This window comes from Chrysemys picta, chromosome 4 (assembly GCF_011386835.1).
Source record: "Chrysemys picta bellii isolate R12L10 chromosome 4, ASM1138683v2, whole genome shotgun sequence".
Taxonomy (NCBI): Eukaryota; Metazoa; Chordata; order Testudines; family Emydidae; genus Chrysemys; species Chrysemys picta.
In genome coordinates, this window is record NC_088794.1 from 114475999 (window position 1) to 114500163 (window position 24165).

Sequence of the window (24165 nt, forward strand, 5' to 3'; positions counted from 1 at the left end):
AGCAGCTGCTGTCTCAACTTGCTGATCTACTTAAAAAGGCAATGCACTTAGAGTGCGGTCAACGTACTTTAAAGGGGCAATGAGTGTCTCTCTCTCACACACAGGGTATGTGTCTCTGTCTCTCTCTCTCTGTCATGCTATCTCCCCTCCCTCCATTCCTGCTACCTTGCAGAGTGTGAGGCTACATTAGCAACAATGTGTTAACCCTTGAGGGCTCAGCCGAGTGCTAGTTCATCATTTAGCAGTAAGGCATTCCCTGGGAAATATCCCACCCTCTGACTCCACCACCTCAACCAAGCTTCACAATCATCAATACTGTGTACAGTATTAAATTGTTTGTTTAAAACTTATATATATATAAAATATAGTCTTGTCTGGCCAAAAAAAAAATCCCTGGAACCTAACCCCCCAGGCCTCAATTTACATTAATTCTCATGGGGAAATTGGATTCGCTTAACATCGTTTTGCTTAAAGTACACTGTAGCATTTTTCAGGAACATAACTACAACGTTAAGCGAGGAGTTACTGTATATTTTTTTAAATAATGTAAAAATGTGAGGGCTCTGGGGTGGGATTGGTGATGAGGTGTTTGGGGTGTGGGAGGGGATCAGGCAGAGGATTGGTGTGCAGGGGTGAGGACTGTGGGGTGGAGATGAGAGGTTTGGGGTGTGGGAGAAGGCTCAGGGGTAGGGCAGAGGGTTGGGGTGCAGGGATGAGGGCTCTGGGGTGGGGCAGGGCTGGGGATGAGGAGTTTGGGGTGCAGGCAGGCCAGAGAGAAGGACTCCCCCCAGCCCTCTCCCCGCAGGCAGCAGCAAGCTCCAGGGGAGGGGCCCCCACCTCCCCCCTGCACCACACTCACCTTGCACCACTGTCAGTGCATGTGCTCCTAAGGCCACTCTCAGGTCCAGGAAGCCCCTCACCTCCCTTGTGGTGGGTGCTGGGGTGGGGTGGGGGGGGCTGTTATCACATGTGCACCTCTTCCCCTGCTGCTGCCTCTCACTGTAGCCTCACTGGGTGTGGGGCTACCCCCTGCCCCACGCTGGACAAGAGCAGTGACTGTGGGTGGGGGGCCCCCGTATGCTGGTGGAGGGCCCTGCTGGAAATTGCAAAGCAGCATATTTCATTACCACTTCCTTGTGACAGGGGGATTTTTCAAGTGATGTAAAACCACGCAGTGCATGTCTCCAAGCTTGAAATCTGGATGAAATGAACATTGGTTCGGTCTTTGTAGAAAATATTAAGATCTTCTTTTCAGAACAGTTTTTGCAGACTGAGCAAAAAGCTCTAATTCGCTATTGTACTCCAACCACTTAAATCTTGATAGCCAAGACTGCTGAAAACTCTTATCTTGTAGATTTGCTGCATCTTTCTTTTGTATAACTTCAGTTTGAAAGCTGGGTGTTGAACTCAGGCCGTCACTTGATGAATTACCCTTTTCTTCTTTTTCTCTGGGTAACTTTATTAAAAATGTATCCATTGTTGATTATTACTGATCCTACAAATCAAGAATTTGTTGCTGGGATAAAATGAAGCTACAGTGCGCCGGTGCCACAAGATTACAAGGGCCAATTAAAAGTGGAAAGTCAGAAGCAGCACTCGGCTGCTTCAACCAATTATATACTTGAAAGGGTGTAAAATAATCAAGTATTGTGCTAAACACGATCATACCCCAAACTGACTGCCAAATATAAGTAGCGTGTTTTTCCCCTCAGGTGAGGGCTCTGGGGTGGGGCTGGGGATAAGGGGTTCACAGTCCAGGAGGGGGCTTAGGGCTGGGGTTCTGAGGGCAAAGGCTCTAGGGTGGGGCAGAGCCGGGGATGAGGAGCTTGGGGTACAGGCAGGCTGCCCCAGGGCTAGGGCCAGAGAGGACTCCCCCTTCAGCAGCAAGCTCTGGACCCTCCCCCGGACAGCACACTCACTCTGCACCACTGTCACTACATATGCTCCTAGGGCCCCTCTCAGGTCCAGGAAGCCCACTCACCTCCCCCATGGTGGGTGCCAGGGGGAGCGGCCATCACATGTGACCTCCTCGCCTGCTACTGCCCCTCACCATAGCTTCACTGGGGGTGGGGAATGGAGCAGAAGTGGTAGCTGCGGGGGGGTGGGGGGTGGGAGGGGCAGGGTGTCACAACACTCACCCAAGCCCCAGCTGCTCAGATCCAGGAAGCCTCCCCCCTTGCCTCCCCTGTGGTGGGTGAGTGCTGGGGGGGAGGGGACTGCCTTTACATGTGGCTTCCTTCCTCCCCTGCTACAGCCTGCTGTCCCTCATCCTAGCCTCATGGGGGATGGGGTTGCCCCTGTCCCAGCATGGGGCAGGAGCGATGACTGCAGGGGAGGGGGGCGGATCACAGGGTCAGACATTCACAGAAGCCCCAGGGGCTGCTCAGGTGAGTGAGGTCTACTCCAGATGTCTCCCGGCCCGACGCCCCCTCCCCTCGGAGTCTCCTCCTGGTGGGTGCCGGGGAGGGGAGGGCTGCCAATCGTGTGTGTGCCTCCTCCCCTCCTCCTGTGCAGCAGCAATAGCCGGCTGCCTCAGCGCGGCTCTTGTGCTGTAGTAGCCTTAAGCGGTAGCAGCAGCCGGTAGCGAGGGCGGGCGGGCGGGCAGGCGTGGAAGAACCGCGCATCGCTCTCAGGCAGGCAGGCAGGCTCCGCTCCGGGGCACCCGGGGAACGCTCCGGACAGAGCCGGAGAAGAGACTCCCCTTTCCTACCTCCCAGGTCCGCTCCGTCGCCCGCCCGCTTCCCGGTTCGCCAATACGGCCCGGCTGGGGGCTCTCTTGTCCCTTTAACCGGGCGGGGCCGCCTGGGGGAGGGGCGCATGCGCGGGGAGCGTCTCTCTGACTCCGGGCATGGAGCGGAGCCGGCGGCAGCGCTCGATTCAGCCCGCGGGCGTGTGAGCTCAGCGCGCGCCTGGGGCAGCCGGGGCGGAGGTGTCGCCTGGGCTCTAGCCGCGACATCAGCGGTCCCGGGACGGCCTCGGACGGGGGCTTTGTTACTCCGCATGCAGCAGCTGCCGCAGCCCCCTGCCCAGCCGGTTCTCCTCGCAGCGGCAGCCAGGGGACGCTGGGCCTTTGTCTCCTGTTCCCCGGTCTCTGTAGCCTCCTGTCCGGCAACCTCACCAAGAGCCACCCCCAGGACTGCGCTTCCTCCGCTCTCCGGCTCTAGCAGCTGGCAACAGCTTCCTCCTGCCCCGGCAGGGGGGCCGGAGCCTCGCCGGCCCTGGTCGCCGGCCCCCGTTGCATTGTGACCCCTCCTGAGCTCAACAGGCACAAGCAGGAGCTTAGACTGAAAGCGGCGATGGCATTTGAGGCGGGTATCCAGAACTGCCCCTGGGCCGGCTTGCTCCTGGAGCGAACAGAGCCTAGGGGGCTCATTGCCTTATTTTGTGGCCATTCGCTTTTGTTTGGGTCTAATGGTCTTATTGTCTAAGGGTGGCTGCAGTTTCCCCGGTGACTGGCAGGCAACGTCTCTAGCAGGTTAATTTTCCTTCACCGAGACAAATATTTTGAGGTGGTATGAGCCTATTGTCAGTCAGGTGTGTGTCCTGCCCCTTAGCTCTGCTTGGGTGTAGTACTTCACCAATCTGCTCCTACTGATTGTAACTGCCAATCTCTTACTAGGTCAGTGGAGCCTCTCTCTTTTGTGGGGGGGGTGGCCTGATCTGAATATACAGCCCCCTGCTGTCCTTGCTGTTTTATAACTGGACCTTTTCATTGTTCTGCGCCTGTCCGGTTCTGCCTGCTCGATCGAGGGAGAACAAAAAAAAAATCTATCTATGGTATGTCTCTAGGCCACTTCGTTTGTTTTATCTGGGCCCTGCCTTGACTCTTCTTTCTGGTTTGACCTGAGGAAACAACCTCCTGTTGGGTAAAATATACCTTGATACTGCACTGTTCTTATGTGAATGAGCCACACCCTTTTTTCCTTAAAGGACCTCTGCACTCAGGCTGCCATGTGCTGCTCTGTCTCTGGCAGGCTGAGGGGGGTAGTGGGCATAGTGTTGTAATCCACCAATTTCCAAAGTGCAGACTGGGATGCCGGGGGGGAAAACGGGGGGCAGTGGCGCTGCTGCCACCAAGCACTCTGAGGCCAGCGAAGAGGCAACTCAGAGAGAGGAGGAGCCCGAAGATGATGGTGATGAAGATCTGCGAGACGGTGGAGTTCCTTTCTTTGTGAACCGAGGAGGGCTACCCATTGATGAGCCCACCTGGGATAGAATGTGGAGACACGTGGCCAAGATCCACCCTGAGGGAGAAATGGTGGCTCAAAGAATTCGACGAGCCACAGACCTACCCAAGGTGAGAATTCCTGAAAGAACTGATACTAATAAATCAAATGACATGGCTTTAGACAGTCCACTCAGAGAATGGTAGAGAAGCTGGGATTGTATTATATAACATGGAAATTCAGATCAATAATCCTGTTGTGGGGGTTTCACTCAACAGAAACAGTTATAAGGGTGTAAAGTATTGGGATTCCATATCAGGGGGAGAGTCTCTGTCCTGGGCTGCTCGGGATTTGGGCTTTGATTTAATAGAGTTTTTCCATTTAATTGTTCTGATACTGTTTGTGCTGATGCAAAAAGCCACATGTCCAGTAACCTTAGAGCAAACGGGGAAAAGCCAGGATTCTGAGACCAAGTACAGAATTGGGATTTAGCTTTTGAGGCAGCCTGCCTGGCCTGAAAGAGGGGATGACAGTGCTCCAGCTGCATTCTGGAGCACTGTGTATTGATCTGAACACTTTGTTCTTAAAAGATTGTAATTAAAAATAATCCAGAAGGGCAACCTGGTAAAAGTACAAGGTGATGGGATCTGTCTGGTGAATAAGGAAACTTAATGTGTGCATCTTGGAGAAACAGAAAGTAAAGCTGGGATTTATGACTGGTTAAATACTTGAGATGGGGGAAAGCTGGAGGAGTGGGAGTTGAGTAATTATAACCAGGAACAAGCTATAGGCTATAAAAGGAAATACTTAGGTTGGGCATGAGGGACAGTCTTCCCCACAGCAAGGGGAATTTTTGCACTGGAATGGTTCCTGCCTATAAAGGTGGCTCTGACAGAATTAAGAGCAGATTAGAGAACGCTTGTAGAATTTGCGTAGAGGAAACTTGTTGCCGACAAGGAATCAGACTAGATGATCTCACGTCTTGTCTCTTCTGGCCGTACTGCTGAGAATCCTATGAAAAGGGGAACCCAAGATCATGCAACTTAATATTGATGCTGTATTGAGTCCTTTGCGTGTGAGCCTCGTGAGTCTTTGTAGAGGTTGCCATTTTTGTATATGCATGGCTTCTAGTGGTAATTCTAGGGTATATTTAGATCCTCCGATTGAAAGTGCTTTGCAAATATTCACTGTCTTATAACTGTCCTTTGAAATAGATATCTTTATTCCCATTTTTACAAATAGAGACAACTGAGTCAAAAAAGATTAAGTATCTGGGGGCAGCCTTGTTAGTCTGTATCCACAAAAACAACAAGGAATCCAGTGGCACCTTAAAGACTAACAGATTTATTTGAGCATAAGCTTTCGTGGGTAAAAAACCCACTTCTTCAGATGCAGTGACTTGCCTAGGCTCTCACAGCAAGTCTGTGGCAGAGCCAGTAAGGAAATGTTGGAGTTCAGGGGTCCAGTCCCCTGTTTGAATCATGAGACTTACCCACGAAAGCTTATGCCCAAATAAATTTGTTAGTCTCTAAGGTGCCACAAGGACTCCTTGTTCTTTTTGCTGATACAGACTAACACGGCTGCTACTCTGAAACTCCAACCCTTGTTTCTCTTCTGTGTCTCTTAAGCATGGTCTGGATCAACACTGAGGGTGTTTCTTTGACCGAAACTTAGCCAAGCATCTATTTTTGGTACCTGCAGCACCATTGTGTAGTAGCCCGGTTTGTGCACTATATTCAGTGAGGCTGGTGCAGAACACATTCTGCCATCTGGGCTCACTGCTCATCAGTCTCAGCATCTTATAGGGAATACAGAGGGGTGAATGTGGTAGGAAGGATTGGGGCAAGGGAATGAGAAGAGCCCATCCTTGCCTGTAGTGATGTTTCCATGTCTCTGAGCACCATTTGTATTGAGATGCACAGAAGTGGGTCTAGTTTCTTTGAAGAACTGATGCAACAGATTAGAATCCTGGCAATAATACATTCCAGGGGAAAATATATTTTGTAAGTTTACTCTGCAGGGCTGGCTCCTGTGAGAGGCTGATGTTGCCCATTAGGTTCCTGAGGCTGAATGGGCCTTGGGAGGGATGCAGGAGTTGCTATAGCAGGATCAGCCCAGTGGCCTAGCTAATCCAAAATCCTATTTTGGATGAGGGTCAGTACAGGATGCTTAGGGGTTGAATTGGGAAGACAACAAAATAAGCTCCACCCCTTGAGACACTGATGTAATCACAGTATGTTGTACAGGTGTTTAAAAACATCATCATGTGATCTTCTGGGGCTTCTCTCTCCCACAGTGGCATGCTGAGCTCTGCCATGTTTGTTAGCCTTGCCTCCCTGATTGGGGGAGGGGAAAAATGGTGTTACACTCTCAAGTAAATGAGCTGTCACTCACTGTAGGCTGTGTAGATTTTCATAATATGTTTCCTCTTTTCCTGTCTTACATAACTAGGTCACTACTGATCAAGTCAACAGTGACACTTACCCAATGTTGATCATTTATCTGAGTTAACACCTCAGTGAGATGAAAAGAGCAAGTTCTCTCTCATAGCAGACTCAGGCAGGCAAAAAAAAGCTGAGATTCTAGATCACAAGATGGCAGCTTGAAAGGCAGTGGCAGGATGCCATACTGTTCCTGTATGAATCCTGTAGATACATGGACGAAGGTACGGGGCACAAAAGGAATAATCTGCCGATGGAAAGTTTCCTAATAACTCCTGTCAATTTGCATTTGGCTTGAGCCCTGAAGCCCTGTAGATGATCTCATTATCCATATAAATATCTAGATGTTGGCTCCTGTTAAATTCATGTTAATATGGCTGTTGGGAGGCTGTTCCATCGCTGGCCAGCATTATCACCCAATACAAAATACAGAGAGCAGAGTTGTCTCCTGCTCACTGGTGCTGCACATCCTGGTAAGTAGTCTGGCATTGTCTACAGGAGGTTGCCTAAACTCTTGCTTCACGCTGCTGTTTCCCAGGGCTGTGCCAGTCTGTCACCTGCATGCAAGGGCCCTTTTCGATCCTAGTTGGAGAGTTGGACTAGTAGAGAAATGGAAACTAGTCCAGTTTTTCTATCCCAAGTGGAGTGAAATGTTGTAGTGAAAAGGGTTTGTGACTGCATGCAGTGACACACTAGGACGGCATTTTTGTGACTTTTCTGATGACGGCCTTCTTCAAGCCAGGAAGCAGGGCTCTTCTAGCTGCAGTAGATCAATGGCATTTCCCACAAGGTAACCTTAGTAATTTGCTTGCAGTTTGATTTGAGGTGAGATTGTGACTTCCACATCACAATGCTCAGTTAAGGCCACAACAGGGCACCATCTCTGTGGCCTTGCTTCTCCTAGCCCCTCCATTGCAGGCAGTGTTGGGGGCAAGTGCTGAAACATCTCTTACTTCCTTTAGAAGCCTATTGTTTATCCCATTTGTGCTCATGTGGCAAAGTGAGTGAGGCCTCAGAACTCATTAGTTAATAACGCTTTCATAACTCTCTATGTGTATATCTCAAAGTGCTTTATGAAGGAAATAAAGTATAATTATCCCCATTTTACAGATGGGGGAACTAATGAGTGTTGACACAGTGACCTCTTGGTCCAACAGGCAGAGGAGGTGCATAGGGTTTGCAGGGATTCCCAGGGTCAGATATATGCATAATAGTTCACCTGTGTGTGGCGTGTGAGGTCTCTACTGAGAGCCAAGAGCCCACCAGGCACCATAAAATGTATGTACAGATAATATTTAACAAGTTGTATCTGTACTGAAAATGATGTTCTTAAGCACTTGGGAGGTAAGGCAGGTCACCAGGAGATGACATACTCTTCTGTCTGAAAGGAACACATCCAAGGCAACAGACGCTTATCTCTGTGTCTGGTCATATGTGTATTGTCCACCTCCCAATGGAGGTCTATTGCACACTGAGCCAGATGCCAGTAGAAAAGTTACAAGAGCTACAAGAAAAAACAAAACCGCATGGTGGGTGTCCTGTTTATGAATGAAGACCAAGGATGGGACTTGTATAACTTGGGAAGCAAAGTAACACTCTGGATCCTTCATGTAGGAGACAAGCTCACAGTGTTGGTCTCCTGGAAGAGGGATCACAGCCAAACAGCTGTAAAGGGCTGTTTGGACTTTGGGTGAACATTGCTTAACAAGACATGAGTATCTAGTTTTAAGTCTATGTTCTAGGATGTGTTATGATTTAATTTTATATGTAACCATTTGTTTCCAATACTTGCTATTACTTGAATATCTATGCTGGTGTGTAAATAAATTTTATACTTAATTTCACTAAACATATCTAAATGCTGTGTGTTAAGCAGAGCAGTGATCTGAGGTGGAACTAGTAAGTTGTGATGTACTGTTTCTCTGGAGCCAACAAATCTGTGCATACTGTGAGTGCCCAATAGATCAGGGGCTGAACACTCAAGGGAGATGGGGGGGCGGGGGGGGAGGGCGGGCTGAGATTGGAGTGTGCCTATTGCTAACCTGTGGAGTGTGCCTATTGCTAACCTTGCTGCTTTTGGTAGAAGAGGTGGTGGTGGTGGTGGTGTCTGTCTGCAGAGCTGATGTAGCATCAGTGGCTCCATGGGTGATAAGGCAGGGAGCAGGTCTGTCTATGCATTTGTAAAGGTTTTGCATTCTAAATGGCAGAGATATAAAGGTGGAAACAAGCAGATTTGTAGCTCGTCAGTGACGGTGGGGGGGGATCTGACAGCGAGGAGCCGTTTCCAGCAGCAGAGAGGAGAAACTAAAAGGAAACCAGTAACTTATGCTGATAATGTGTATCTAACCAGAACCCAGGGAGTTAATTTTAGCTGTTTGTCTCTTCACAAACATTGCACAGAAGTCACTCACTGAAGAAATGAATTAAGGCTAAATGCTAAGCCTGCCCTGGTTTTACCACTTTCATCGGTTCTGCTTCGGAATAATTTCCTGTGACTCAGTATGTTATCACATAGCTTCTAAACCAACTTAGCTAGCGTGCATTAGTTTCAGAGACGGCCAAATTCCCTGCATCATTCTTGAGGGGGCTTCCTGTTCCCCTGGGGATAGGAGCTCAAACTGTTGGGGATCTTGTATCTCTTCTACCTCTCCCTTGCAGTGCCTCCTGCTGGGAGAGGTTGAGATAGAAGGAGCTCCTATTTCTACATGTTCCCAGCAAGGGACTGAAGTGAGGTATTTGCTTACAAAGGTTACTGGAGACAACAGCTGGCACACTTTGTTGGTTCTTATGTATAGTCACAGCTTGTCTCCCTGAGAGGTGCTGGAAAATGGACACCAGTCACAAAATGCATCTTCATCAAACTGACTTATGGGGAAAATCTTAAGACAATAAGAGAGATCAAAATACTCAAGAGAAAATCAAGACCTAGAACTTCTTACAGCTGCCTGCTGTTGTGTAAATACTGCTGTGGTTGGAGTTGCACAAAACAAACAGCCTCTCTCCTGAGACGCTTGCATCTAAATAGGCAGACACCACCAAATACAATGAAAGGATCAGAGGGAGGGCTCTGTCTCAGTTTAACTTTATTATACAAGGGGAGGGTTACTGCATGTTCCCTGAAGAACGGAACTGACAAAACCGCACTGACACTGAAAGTTGTGGCTTTGGTGTTGGATCCACGTGCAGAGGGCATTAACCTTCCTTAGTAGGCTTGGGGAAGTTCTGGCACAAAGTTCTCCCTGTCATAGTCGCACCAAATCTGTTTTTCCATTCTTTCATTGACCAAGTGTCTCCTTGACCCTGTTTGTGAGTCCAGCCTTATTTTTTGTTTTGGCTGGGCAGACAGGACTCTTATCAGCTGTCAAAGCTGCAGATGTTGACTTTCTGAGTAAACAGAAAGGAAGGTTTGACTGGACCCACGAGGCCAAAACTGCAGAATCAAGGCAATAGTCTGGGTAATAGCCACAGTTGTGTAACTGAAAGTCATAGAAGTTAGAGATGGAAAAACCCTATTGCCTTATCCAGTCCATCTCCCTGCCAGTGCAAATTTATTCCCAATTCGTTTCTAGTTTTCACAGTGCCAACAGGTGGGGCTTTCACCTCTTCCCTTGTGAGTCTGTTCCATGCCTGATACTTCTTGCTGTTGCAGCATTCTTACTGAACTTGGCTACACCTTCATTCTATGCCTCCATCTTAGATGCGTGTACTGTCCTGAGCTCCTCTTTCTCCTTTGTATTTATGCTCTTTAGATGTTTATAGACTATTTTGTGTCCCTCCTTGGTTGCCACTTAACTAAATTCTACAGACTTTTTCTTTTAGTTTTTCGTTTTAAAAAACAGTCCTCCCATCTCCCTGATAACTGTGAAGAAGTGGGCTGTAGTCCACGAAAGCTTATGCTCTAATAAATTAGTCTCTAAGGTGCCACAAGTACTCCTATTCTTTTCACTCTTCTCTGAATCCCCTCCAGTTTGTCAACTTGAGGATAGAAGAATGAAGTGACTGTCAACTCAAGGAATATCTCGGGTGGGCAGCAAAAAGGGATTAGCTCCTTGGGTTACAGAGGAATGCAATTCCTATGGTGATGTGCCAGTGCATTCAGCAAAGGGACTAGCAGGTTCAGAAGATGTCTGCTCTCTGACTCACTCTGCTTTCCCCTGTTCAGATTCCCATACCGAGTGTGCCTGCGCTCCAGCCGTCCACCCCCATCCCTGAGCGCCTGGAAGCCATACAACGCTACATCAAGGAGCTTCAGTATCCTTTACTATTATCACAGACACCAAGGAATGATGATCCAGGAAGGGGAAGCAAGGAGACCTTCCAATAGCCAACCATAAGAGAACAGCTCACTCTGTTTCAGCCAGAAGGGGAAATGAAACTTGTTCCCTAAAAGCAGGAAACTGAAGTTGTGACAGTGAGTGGTTTTGCTGTTTTATTCTAATCCTGCCCAATTGTCTCCTGTGGTTAACCCCTTCGTCACAGCAGCATGTGTGTCAGCAGGGCCAAGCTAATGTGTGGTAGGTTTTCTTTAAACCAGACATCTTGAATTCAAGTGGTTGTTCCTTTTAAAACATCCTAATTGAAGGCCCTTGTAGTTATTGTGCTTGCCTAACCCTGCAGGGAGGGCCTGGGACAGATTAAAGTCTGGGATTAGAAGATGCTAATCTCCCCTGCCAAGCTTGGGTGTGCTGGTGGTGGGGAATTTGAGCTTCATGCTGAGTCATTTTACTGGGTGCTTTCTACTCTAGGTGGCCAGAACATGATAGCAATTCCTGCTTTTGAGAGTCAGGTGGATGACCAACTCCCAACCATGTACAGCTGCCTGTATGTTTATGGCCTGGCAACAAGACTCCTACATATCCTTGGGCTCTGTGTGCTGGGATGGAGTGAGGATGAGGGCATGTGCAACACAAGTGCATTTTTATCTTGCTGATGGGATATGGACAGGGGCGTCCCTACCCATACACACAGTATGCAGATGCATAGGGCACCAGGAAATTTGGGGCACCAAATTTCCTGGTGCCCTATGCAGCTGCATGCTGCTCCAGCCCCTGCTCCACCCCAGCCCCGCCCCCACTCTACCCTTTCCCCTGAGGACTGCAGCAGGGTTTGAGCCTGCACTCACCATGTGGTGGTGAGTGGAGCGACCCGGCCCCAGCCTGCTCCACGCTGCCAGCTCCCAGCTGTGCCGCCGGTGAATGCAGAGGGGTGGTTCCCCCTACACCCCAAGGCTGGGAGCCAGGGGAGCAGAGCAGACTGGGGCCGGGTCACTCCACTTCCTGCCGCCCCATGAGTGTGGGGTTGGGCCCACTCTGCACTCACCGGGTGGCAGGAAGTGGAGTGACCCAACCCGCTCTGCCGTGTCGTGCTGGGGGGAGGTTCCCCCTGCTCCCCAAGCCTGACCCTTCCCCTCTCCCCCCCTGCGGAGGCCTGGGGCCAACCCTTCCCCCCCACACACACACGGGGTGGAGGGGAGGGCTGTGTAGGGCACCAAAATGGCTAGGGACGGCCCTACATATGGAGCTGACTCAAGGTGGGAAGGGAGTCTGCCAGCACCTTTTTGCTAATCCTGGGGTTGTGCTGTTTTATGGATAGATACCAGCCAGCATGAAAGCAAAGTAGGTTTGGCATCATTAGACTGGTCATGATCCCCTGCAGGCAGCAGCAAGAGAGGATTGTTTCAACCCTGTTCAGGTCTGGGAGCCTGTGCTGCTGGAGAGGAGGCTGACCAGAAAATGTGCTGTCAGCAAGAATAGGGAGGGAAATAGATTGCCACTCTGTTTCCTTCCTCTCCCAAGCCAAAGAATGCAAGTGGGAGGAATAGCCAAATGGAAACGCCCACTTTCTCTTTGCTGGTATTTTGTTTGCTGGGTCCTAAGGTCCCTGTGAGAATGGTAACTGATACCTTGATGGTACAAAGAGATTCCTCCAGGCAGATTGCAGTATGTGGGCAACTCTGGCTTCTCAGCTCTCTTCCAGTCTGCATGGCCCCTTAACCTTTTTCCTCCAGGTACAATCATACTGGGACGCAGTTCTTTGAAATTAAGAAGAGCAGACCTCTGACCGGGTAAGTGCTGTCAGCCTTTCTCCTGCTCCTGCCTTCCTCTTTGGGGAACTTGCCACATCTGATGCCTGCTACCCCTGTACTGAGTCTGGCCAAGAATACAGGCTGGACTCTGGGGATTTTGTTCAGTGTCACAGTTCTGTCCTTCCTAAGGAGGTTGGACTCTGCTCAGGGTGCAGTTGGTCAGAGCCATAATTTAGCCTTATTCAAGCAGGAGGGCTGGATTTGTTGCCAAGAGTCAGTAAACTATCTGTTAGACAGAGCTGCTCAGTCTCTGAGCACATCTAATTTATAATCTAGATCATGGGCTTCTGGGGTATTTTGTGTGAAGTAAAACACAGCCCTGCCTTAAACAAGCTCCCCAAAGGCTAAATGTCTCTGCAATTCTTGCTGTCCAGTGTCCTGGAGTGCATTTGGTGCAGAATGTGGACTTGCTAGACTGTTTTTTGGTGACTGAAACTTTATAAAGGAAAAAGAAATATGTGGGGGAGGAAGGAGGTGGTGATGGTGGTGGACACCTCCAGACTGCTGAGCCTTGTAAACCCCCAGGTATGTACACAGAATGAAGTCAATCATCTTCGTGCACCTGGATTCCACATATACAGCTAGGGACCTCTTAGTCTGCTAACCAAACCGTTGTGCCAACATTAATACTGCTGGCCCAAGCCATCACGTATGGGTGGATATTTGGGCATTCCAAACATTTTATGATGTAACCAGGGCAGAATCTGCTGCAGGCCCCTTCCCTGCCCTCAGATGTGAGAAAGCAAGTGTCTCTGGAACTCGGCCTCCTGTCTGAGGCTTCTTATCTTGGTTAGATGCAGTTCCTCTGGATTTATACTCATTGAGATGAAAGGGAATGACTCCAGACTTGCTGAGAGTAGTGTCTGGCATAGAGGGTAGAGCCTGTTTGGCTCAGTGAGGGGAAACTCCACAGCAGCAGTGTTAGAAGGGAATGGCAAAAGACTGAGTTTGAATATTCCTAAAGGGTTTTCTTCTCTCCTGTCTGCCTTAATAGTCTTCCTGTCTCCTTGCAACCTGCCCTGCATATATGCCGCCCAGCAACTGAATTCACCAGTCTTGCTCAATGCAAACTCCTTTAATTCTCCTCCTCCATCTCTCCCCCTTGTGCTGTCTAACAGGCTAATGGACCTGGCCAAAGAAATGACCAAAGAGGCCCTGCCAATCAAATGCCTGGAAGCTGTGATCCTGGGAATGTATCCTTTCCTCTTAGAAACATGCATGTGTGCCCACCCTAATGCGTTCTCCCCCTGTAGAGCCCTGCAAATCTGGGGGTATCCACTTTATATCAGATGTGGATATCTGTTGAGCATGTTTGCGGATCATGGATTGGCTGCAGATACAAACTTTGTATCTGCTCAGGGCTCTACTCCCCCTGCTCCCTTATGCCCCTCTCATGCTGCTGGTGCATTGCAAGGGACCAAGCAGAGAACCCGAGTAGCGGAGTTAGTTCTTCAGGGTCACTTCTCTCCCCCGCTTTAGGATTGAGTGTTTATTCCTTTTGAACATAACAGGGAGAGGGAGAGAAGAAGGATGTGGGGATTAAACAGGAAGGAAATAGCGTCAAGTTAGAAATCCCGTTGCATAGTGGGTATGTTTCACTCACTATATGTCACCTTGCACTTTCTTTGCAATGCAGGCAGACATGGAAGGGATCCTGTCAGACTTTCCCTTGAATAATGCTTGCTTTTAGTCCCAGACTTGTGCCAGCCCCTCTGTGTACATACGTCCTGGGAAGCACATCTCCTCTGGGACCTGCCAGGTTGAGTCCACCTGGGGCCACGTTTCTTTCTTTATTGGAGTTGCTTCAGTGATGGGGAAGTATTTGAAAACTAGGTTACTTGGCCTGTGTGTTCTGGAAAGTTAGTTGTCTTCGGAGGCAGTGCTTTTATGAAATGCCAGTCTGGGGATCTCGATGGCTCAGGAGAATGGGTTATGTTTTACCTGTAGGGCACCAGGTCCAATTCCTCCTAGGCTGATAGTGATGGTCAATTTAACTAACTTGCCTGGTGGCCTCTGTGTGAAATGAGATGGTGGCCCTGGTCCTCCCAGCTCCTAGCAGGACAGGTGTACACAGCACAAAACTGCCATTATAACTTCCCTTTGTGGGCAGTCTTGGAGACTGGAGAAGGTGAAGACTGAGCATCCCTCTGATCCCAGGGCAGGGTAGACTTGTCTCGTGGGGGGCTGGAGCTATACCTGCTCTGGGGATAGACAGGATTTGGTCTCCAGGGATGACAATCGGGTACTTGTCGTCAGCAGTGAATCTGCTTTCCAGTCTAGGCTGGCTGAGATGTTTTGGGGGATGGGGAGGAAGAATCTTACTCCTTTCCTTGGCATCACCAGTTTTTTCCTGAATGGGGTGACATTGCCAGTTACCTCACCAACAACATGCCCACACTGGAGCGTTTCCCCATCAGCTTCAAAACTCACTTCTCAGGGAACTACTTCCGCCACATTGTGCTGGGAGTGAACTTTGGGGGCCGCTATGGGGCACTGGGCATCAGCCGTCGAGAGGAGCTCATGTACAAGGCGCCCACCTTCCGCACACTGAGCGAGCTGATCTTCAACTACGAGGAGGCATACCACCGCTGTTGGCACGTCCTCAAAAAGGTGAAGCTGGGCCATTGTGTGTCCCATGACCCACACAGTGTGGAGCAGATTGAGTGGAAGCACTCCATTTTAGACGTGGAAAAGCTGGGCCGTGAGGACTTCCGCAAGGAGCTCGAGAGACATGCCCGGGACATGAGGCTAAAGGTGAGAAGCTGGGAAGTACTTGGGAGACTTGCCTGCTGCTCTTGGAGGCTGCAGGTGTGAATTTTGTTCTTGGTGCCAAAGCCTTGGTGCCAAAGCCTTAATTGGATCCTGGCGCTAGTACGCTGGGAGGTACAGATCCTGCTGGGTTGAGGTGGGGGTGGGGGGTAAGGATTCTCCTCTCCTTTCTGCAGACCCTGACCCCAATGGGGTGCAGACCCCTCTTCATTTGGCAGGTGTAGATGCTGTGTATCGAGGTACAGCTCTTGCCCAAGAGCTGGGAATATGAATCCTGTCCCTTCAGGTATGCCTGTTGGGCATTGGACAGATGAGCCAAGATACATACTTGCTCAGAAGTTTTGGGTGGAAGGGTGTGCTTGAGACTCTCTAAAGGCAGGGTACAAGCTACATAATGCTCATCACTGCCTTCTCTTTTTTGCTTTTAATTTTCTTCATTTCACTGTCACTCCTTCCCAGACAATGAAGTACCTTGGGCATTGTGTTCCCCAGCAACTGCTAGCCATGGCTTCTCTCCCACCTTGTTGTTTTCCTCCTGCAGATCGGCAAAGGAACAGGGCCACCATCTCCCACGAAGGATAGGAAGAAAGATGTGTCCTCCCCACAGCGGGTCCAGTCCAGTCCGCACCGCCGCAACAGCCGTGGGGAGAGGCGGTGAGTGGGGTTGGTGGATGGCTTGTTTGGAGGATCTTTCTCAGTCGTGCTATAGGATTTCCCCTCCATCCCCTCACACCCTTGGATAAAGTAGATTTCTGAGAACTCTCTTGGCATGGTCCATAACTGGGGAGATGTCTCTCAGCTGCATTGGTGTGGTCCCCCGCACCTCCAGTGTCTCTCCCTTTCAGCTCTGTCATTGCTTTCTCTACATGAGTTGCTGCCTTCCCACTTTCAAACTATGGCTGGAATTAGCGGCGGGCTGCAGGTAGAGGAGGGTCACTCCATCTAATGCCTAATATGGGGTGGGTCACACACATGACCCCCAAAAGCGACGTCTGAACCTACATCATTGGTCAGTGAGAACTGGTGTGCTTTTGAGGCTGCTTCCAGGCCTACCCCAAATCCATCTTCCCAGGAAAGTATCTCAAGTGGAGGTGCTGGGCTTCCCACTCTGTATTCCAGCCTCTTGCGGGAGTTAGCGGGGTGAAGAAGAGCCACCCTGTCACTCTAGCAGTATGGGATCTGGTGAAGGGGATGAAACTCCTCTTCTCATGTTGGCACTTCTCAATCTGTATGGGTTACCCTGTCAGAGGAGAAATTGAGAATGCCTCTGAATATCTACTTCCCTCTTTCTTCACAGGCTGTCTGGTGAGAAGAAGCCTGCCGAATCCAAAGCCATGCCAGACCTCAATGGTTATCAAATCCGGGTGTGAGGAGAGGCACACCTTGTGTGCCTGGCTCCATTGACTCCTTGCTGGCCACACTTGAAACGAGGATCCACCTGTAGCAAGCTCAACATGGGGAAGGGGAAGTGGGAATGGAGGACTGGTCTTCGAAGGTACTTCTATCAGGCCTATTCCTGAGCTGTATCCTGGGGGTCAGACGAGTCACCTGCCTGTCGTGGGAAGAGCACTTTTTAATTCAACAAAACAAGTTTTTAAGAGAACAGATCTGCCAGTTGATGGGAAGGTGCTGCAGGGTGCTTGGGAAGGCTCCTGCTGTGACATGGTGAGGGGTGGAGCGAGTGAGGCCAAGCAGAGCTCAGGCTTTGCATGGAATCCTTTGGACGGACAGACGACAGGTGGGGCATTTTATCCACAGTGCCTCTTCCTCTTCTATGCTGAAGGTCTCAAGCCAGCACAAAGCCCCTGGGCTTGAAGGAGGGAAAGGTATTGGAATGGAAAGGCCCCTGTCTCTGGTAAAGGAAGGATTTCTGGTTTTGTAACTTCTGTGTGTTTTGCTACTGTCACTCTTGTTGGGGAGGGAGTGAAATGCACGATCACCTTCCCCATCCCCTGTGCCTGCAGGGAAGAGGAATAAGCCCTGGAATAATTAATACTTGCATCACTAATGAAAATGCAACCTGTCATTGGTGTTGAGGGCCTCATATGCAGTGAATCCACCACTCTAACGTTCTGTCTGGTCTGCAGTGTATCCCCCTATGGATCATTGACTCCATGGGGGATGAGTGTGTCTCTCCTTTCCTGTGAGGTGCTGTGGATACTTCCCTTCATGGCAGGCTGTTCAGGAAATGCCCATACCGTTGTAATGTGGAAACAGGCTGCTGGACAGCTCTATCTGTGGGGATGGGTGCTTAACCAGTAGGATGGTTGGAAAATGTGTCTCCCCACTCACTTCTCAGTGACACCTTGCACTTCCCCCTTACAGAGTCTGGCTTCATCTCACCCTGTGAGGAAGGGCTACTTTTCCTGGATGCTCAGAGCCACAGTGGAATTTTGGGAACCAACCTTAAAACAGAAGGGTACAGGCTCCAGTGCAGTGCTCTGCTCAAGGGGCCAATGTGCTGGTGAATCCTTAAGCAAAATAAGATGGTGTTTTGTGGTCATGTTGCCGTGTTCACCCCCATCCCTTGTCTACATCCACAGCTGGCCAGTGCCTACTGGAGTGCCTCTAAAAGTGAGGCATACTACCTCTAGGAACACATAGGGCACTGCCACAGCAAATCCCATGTGGTACCACCAGAGGATGCTTTCAGGAAACATGCTATTGGGGGTAGGGTGGGGAAATGTTTCTCAGATTGAAATCAGGTGGGGCGCTGTACTGTTGCTGTAGGGTAATAGCTCCCAACCCTTTCATGCACTGGTCTACCACTCCATGCTCCCTCTTTCCCTTCCTTCATCTGTGGAGGTTTTGGCGCAACCCATGCTCAGGCTCGGCAAGAGGGGCAGAAATAAATGAGATGTGCTGCCCCATCGAGTCAAAGCCAGAGGCTCGTGCCCAAGTTAAACTTAGGGTACCAGCCCAATCAAGATTGAAATGTCTATGGGGAATCACTGTTCCAGGGTATCCCATTTCTCCTAACTGTTCAGTCTGGCCCATTTTGATTGCAGTGGTCGGTCTGTCCTAGGAGCAGGGAGCATAGCTGTGTGCCTATCCTGCTCCTGTTTGTTCTGACAGTGTACTTAACAACACTAATTATGTTAATGATTACCATTCTCTAGCAAGAGGGGCTGGCCCTTCCACCTGACTAAAGCCTTGGCAGCTCACAAATTTCCATTCAAAGGAGAGGCACAGCTAAGCAGTCCACATGCTGCATGTCAGAACTGAGGAGCATTGGCAGATATGCATGTGTGGCCTAAAACTTGGCCGGGGTGCTGTAGCTCATGGCAGAATTGATTCAGAGAGGGAGGTGGGAAGCAAGGGGTGAGTGGGTCAAGCCTGAGGCATGTTGACATAGATAGGGGATGGCAAAATGTTTAACATTCGGTCCTGTTACACTACAAAAAGTGTCTAAACATTTATGAAATCTGGCGCTGTATCCAAATCATGTTAAACATTCTGTATTCTTTCTTGCCTGAGTGCATGTTGGAAGCATGATTCAGACTATAACTATGGTGGATAACTGGGCTTTCTGGCGTAACATGAGAGGGCCACAGATATTTTGGTAGTGTCGAATGGGGCCTTACATCAAGTAATATCTTCTGTCAATTGAAGCAGTATTAACCCTTAAAGCCCTGCTCCAGAGGGCTCTAACTGACCCCTTACAGGTGCCTAATCATAATCTTTCACCACCAATTAGTTATTCTGTGCTTATCACTGCAGTTTGTCAGTCCAGGCTCATTTTTAACTATCTGTCCTTTCTGCAGCATGTTGTGTGACAGGAAGAAAGATTGAATAGGGAGGTAGCATAAATTGCTGCTTACCCAAAATTACGTGGGTAATCCTGAAGAATTTAACAAAAGTAACAGGTGCCAGTCTCCCGAACATAAATAATGAAAATAGTGATTGGAGTAGGAGAACTGGAATTGGAGTCTCCTACCTCACTGCCCTAACCACTGGATTACTGAGTCATTCCCTCTCTCACTCTGCCCCATGACTGTTTTAACTATTTAGTCACAGTGGAACAGCTTCAAGAGAGGAGAGTGAGGGAGCTACATCAGAATATCCCCTCGTGCAGTGATTAGAGCAATTCCTTGAGAAGGGGAGACCCTGTTCAAATCACCCTCCCCGGGAGGAGGTGGAACTGAACCTAGGTCTCCCACATCCCAGGTGAGTGCTCTAATCACAGGGCAGCTCCAGCTCTTGCCATTTTGTGTGGCGCACAGGCGGTGCTTAAATCATTTCCTCAGGAAATGCCTTGGGGGCCTAAGCCGTCTGACTCCAGGTGGCCGGTTCCCATTTGTGGATCACTAAGCAGAGCTAGGTACTCATCCTTGAGAGAGATGAGGCTAATCACACACCTCTAGCTTAAGTGGCTCTCAGCCTAGCATATTGGCTCTTGTGGATTTCATTCTGGGGCCCCTATTTCTCCCCGTTCATTGAATAGGAGCCTTGGTGCCTAACTTGGCTTTGTGTATCACAGTGGTATCACACTGTGATTTTTTTTCTAGGTGCCTAAAAGTTAGGCACTGTGACACTCAGAGTAGGAAGTCCCTTCATGGATCTCACCCTTGATTCTCTATAGATGGATAGGAGAAGAATGAGAGAATTGTGCAATTGAGAAGAGTCAGCTGCATGCTAATGGTTCTTTTGCAGAAGCAGGGCAAGGGCAAGCTCAGTGACACTAAAAGATCATCAGTATAGACTGGATGAAACAAAATGCTTTGTGCCACCCTGTAATTCAAGCTGTGTGGCTTGTTCATGCAGAATGTAACTGAGGCCAGTAGTATAGAAAATTAAGTATACATTTTAAAAAATGAGTGGCAGGTAGATGTGTGAAGGCCTCTTACTCCTCATCCTTCAGTGCATTCAGCAGCTGGTGCCAGACATGAATATCCTCTTTCATGGTGTAGCTGCATGATTAAATGCATTAGGAGGGTTTACATTCGTCTGAAGCATCTGTTGCTGACCACTTTTCAAGACAGATAAAAGAGTAGATGTTGCATTGATTTAAATATGCAGATCCACAAAAGCTGGAATCATACTGCAGATCATAGATGATCACAGCAGGAGTCAAGCTCCTCCCTTGGAAAAGGGTGAATGAACTCATCAGACTGTGGCTGTATCTTCCATAAGCCCGTTCAGGGGAGTAACCCTAGTTGAGGACTACCTGAAACCTCTTGCGTTAGTCTTCTGGTGCTGCCTGCATGCTGGATTTGGAACCACCACTTCTTAGTGCTTCTGTATCTCTACTCTGGGGCAGTGCTGGGAGATTGGAAATGACCTGATCATTTTTTTTCCCCCTCCACTTTTTTGCTCTTGCTCTTTCTCTCTTCACTCTGTAATGGTGAATATAGCAAGACGGGAGCAGTTCAGTATAAATCCCACCTTCCCTGCCACCTCAGAGTCCACTGTAGCAGAGGGCAGGACATTGCTGCCCAGGGGCAAAAAGTATTGGTGCAGTCCAGCCACTCCCATGAGAAACCCTGGGCATACAGCCAAATAACCTTAATTCACGAGTTAAGTAGCAATGCTGTCTTTCTCTCCTCTGCCCATGCTGCTTGCCCTGGTCTGTTTCCTCCAGCCCCAAGAGTAGTAGCCTGACTGCTAGACTCAAAGATGGGACCGTGTTGTAGCTTAAGGGTGAAGTTGGTCCTTTTACTGTATCCCAAACCTCTGTAAGAAAGTGACTTTAAAGCTATTAGGCCTGGATCAATCAATCAATCCTTAATGTTTCCAGAGCAAAACATGAACCATATAGCATCCAGGGCAGAAGATTTTGTCCAGTACTAGCTTGGCGTCCTTTTAATAAGGTCCTATAAAAACCCCAATGGTGATGTTTTTATTATGTGTTTAAATTCCACTTCTTCAGGCTCTCCTCCTTATATGTTCCCTAGTCCATGCAGCTCTCAAACCTGGGGGAGGAAGTATCAGAGGCGTAGCCATGTTAGTCTGGATCTGTAAAAAGCGACAGAGTCCTGTGGCACCTTATAGACTAACAGATGTATTGGAGCATGCGTCTGACAAAGTGGGTATTCACCCACGAAAGCTTATGCTCCAATACATCTGTTAGTCTATAAGGTGCCACAGGACTCTGTCGCTTTTTGGGGGGAGGAAGTGCCTCCATACGTGAGCCAGACCATACCTGCATTGTATATGTCAGGTGTGACCAAATTGCGGCTTGTGAGCCACATGTGGCTCTTTAACAGTTAAAGTGCAGCTTGTGGAGCCCTCCATGCCCCCACCCCCATTCTCCACCTACTAGCTACCTGCCCTGTGGGGAGGGGGGTCTCAGGGCTTTAGCCCTGCATGAGGGTGTCGGGACACAAGATGTGTGCCCCAGCAGGCAACGCTCTGTGGGGCAGGTTGTGCATGTCTTGCGGCTCTCGAACTTCTGAAGATTATCTTATGTGGCTCGGAGGGTCAATAAGTTTTGCCAGCCCTGGTATATGTGGTCAACCAGGGCTACGGAGAGAGGGCCTTAACTGACTTCCTGTTAGCAAGACCATTTTTAAATATGAATGCTGGGTTCAAAACACAACTCTTCCTAACACTTCTATGGTGCTGGTGTAGACAGGGCTTCTTGTTCCACACCCTTCAACAACTTAATTCTACAACTGTCTTAAAATGAATGAGGCAGTGAGCAGAGACCAAGGGGTTCCTTCCTGGGGTACTCTGGCATGGTACAAATGTACCAGGCTGACAGCTGAAAAGAGGGCTCAGGTCTCCATCAGCATCTGTGCAATAGTTTAGGCTTCTGAGACTCCAGTTTACAAAGTAGCAGCCGTGTTAGTCTGTATCTGCAAAAAGAACAGGAGTATAAACAGATGTATAAAGTGGAACCTATGCATCTGAAGAAGTGAGCTGTAGCCTACGAAAGCTTATGCTGAAATATATTTGTTAGTCTCTAAGGTGCCACAAGTACTCCTGTTCTTTTTGAGACTCCAGTGTTGCTCTGAAACCACTCTGCAGTGGCTTACTGCATTTCATGGTATGCCACAGCTGGGGGATCTGTAATGCTTTGTATTTAGGTGTGATTATCCTGACCCTTGTGACACTCAGTTCGGATGTACTGCACATCTCTATAGTGTACTCTATACCTTGCCATTTAGAGTAGATGACTCCAGAGCTTTGTCTTGGATGTAGTTTGTGTTTAGCAGGAGAAGGAGAGGTAGGTTATTTGCACAGTAGTAGAAAAAGGAGTTATTAGCTGTGTTGCTGTTACCAGAGCTGTTTTATGTGAAGAATGTTGCCATGGTATTGCAGCTAAAACCCTGAACCAGACTCTGACCCCATAAGTCACCTGAAAGGCTGGTTCGCATGTGGTACATATAAACTGGAACATGAGTGTCCCTAAAATAGTCACTTACTATTTGCCAAGGAATCCCAGGGTAGAAAAGAATCCTACATTGCTGAGGGCCAGAAGTCTGGACTAGATAGGAAGAAGTAGGCCTGATCCAACTGCAGAGGCTCTTGCTACTGACTTGGGCAGGTTGTTTTAGGCACTTATTCCTTGTGATTGAAGTATCCAGGGGACAGCTGTAAACCGGGCATGCTCTTCCCCCACCCTGTGTCTTACTTGTGAGTCTGCTTTGGTGAAACAGCACCATGTGCTCTAATAGTCTTGCACTGTTGCCCTGTATCTAATGTATAGAATCTGTATAGGAGGGAGCCTGTGATCCAACTCAGGTCAGTTGTTGTTCTTGCTTGGCTCCTGCTCTGCCAAAACAAGGTGGAGTCTGTATGCAGCCAAGCTGTGCTCCTCGGGGAGTTTAAAATGCTTGCTGGTCTTCTTAACAGATGTTTATTCATATCACAACCACTCTCCCTAAGGGTGGTGCCGAGGCACTCGCTGTCTGCTCAGGAGCAAACCAGCTTAGGCCAAGAAAGCACCTGAATCTCCTATACCTCTGCAGAGCAGAGTTTTCCCTCTAGCCTCCAGGGCAGGGCTGAGGTGGTGCTAGTGGGACTTGCATAGTCCCTTCCATACACATCAGTATTTATCCTGTTTCTGTTACTCTGTGGTGCAACAGAACCATTCACATTACATCACTGATACAGCTCAGAACTAACCAAGCAATGAGGGGTTTCTTTCTTTATGGACTGTTTCAAGTGTGTCCCTCCCTCCCCCCCCCCCCTTTTTTTTTGTAATTAACCAGTTGTGGGTCTGTTTTTCTATAGTCAACACAGAACCTGTATCTAGATTTAGTTCTAACTGCACCTGTGTATCATATCAGTATTTCCTCCTCCTTTCACATTAGAAAATAAAATTGTCTGCACAGCTCTTGCCTTGTGGAGAGAACAAAATGAAAACTGCCTCTGATTTCATTGTTGATCATAAAACCAGAGCCCAGGTGCTGTTTAAACTTCTAGTCTGGCTATATGGTGAGGCTAGCTCTCTGGAAAAGACATGCATCCTATTCAAGCACCAAAAGGGAATAAATACAGGTGGCTTTCATAGGGAAGTGGAAAGAACCCTAGACCATTCCCCTCTCATTCATCTTCTGGGTTGGTCAATGTGCCCATGCTAGCTAAAGCCTACTCAGAGAGCAGGAATGAAATACATGGTGTCCTAGCACTAGAGGAAAGGAGCTGAGCAGCCAGGCTCTCTTCATACTGCTACTCAAGCTGAGGCAAACTTCAAGATGATGTGGTGGGCCAAAGGGTGCTGTGGCCTGGAAGCAGAACTCTCCTCCTGTGGGTAAGA

General features: G+C 49.0%; 2 protein-coding genes across 2 annotated transcripts in view; one reads left to right on the forward strand and one right to left on the reverse strand.

The window, feature by feature from the left end:
- Positions 1 to 24165, reverse strand: part of ANGEL1 (angel homolog 1) — a 137304-nt gene that overhangs the window by 28103 nt on the left and 85036 nt on the right. The gene's annotated exons all lie outside the window — the stretch shown is intronic.
- On the forward strand, positions 1688 to 23771 carry VASH1 (vasohibin 1). Its single transcript, XM_024102371.3, has 7 exons — positions 1688 to 4297; positions 10770 to 10858; positions 12615 to 12671; positions 13811 to 13885; positions 15065 to 15446; positions 16003 to 16115; positions 16759 to 23771. The coding sequence occupies exons 1-7, from the start codon at positions 4034 to 4036 to the stop codon at positions 16829 to 16831; spliced, it is 1053 nt and encodes a 350-aa protein (XP_023958139.1). The 5' UTR covers positions 1688 to 4033; the 3' UTR covers positions 16832 to 23771.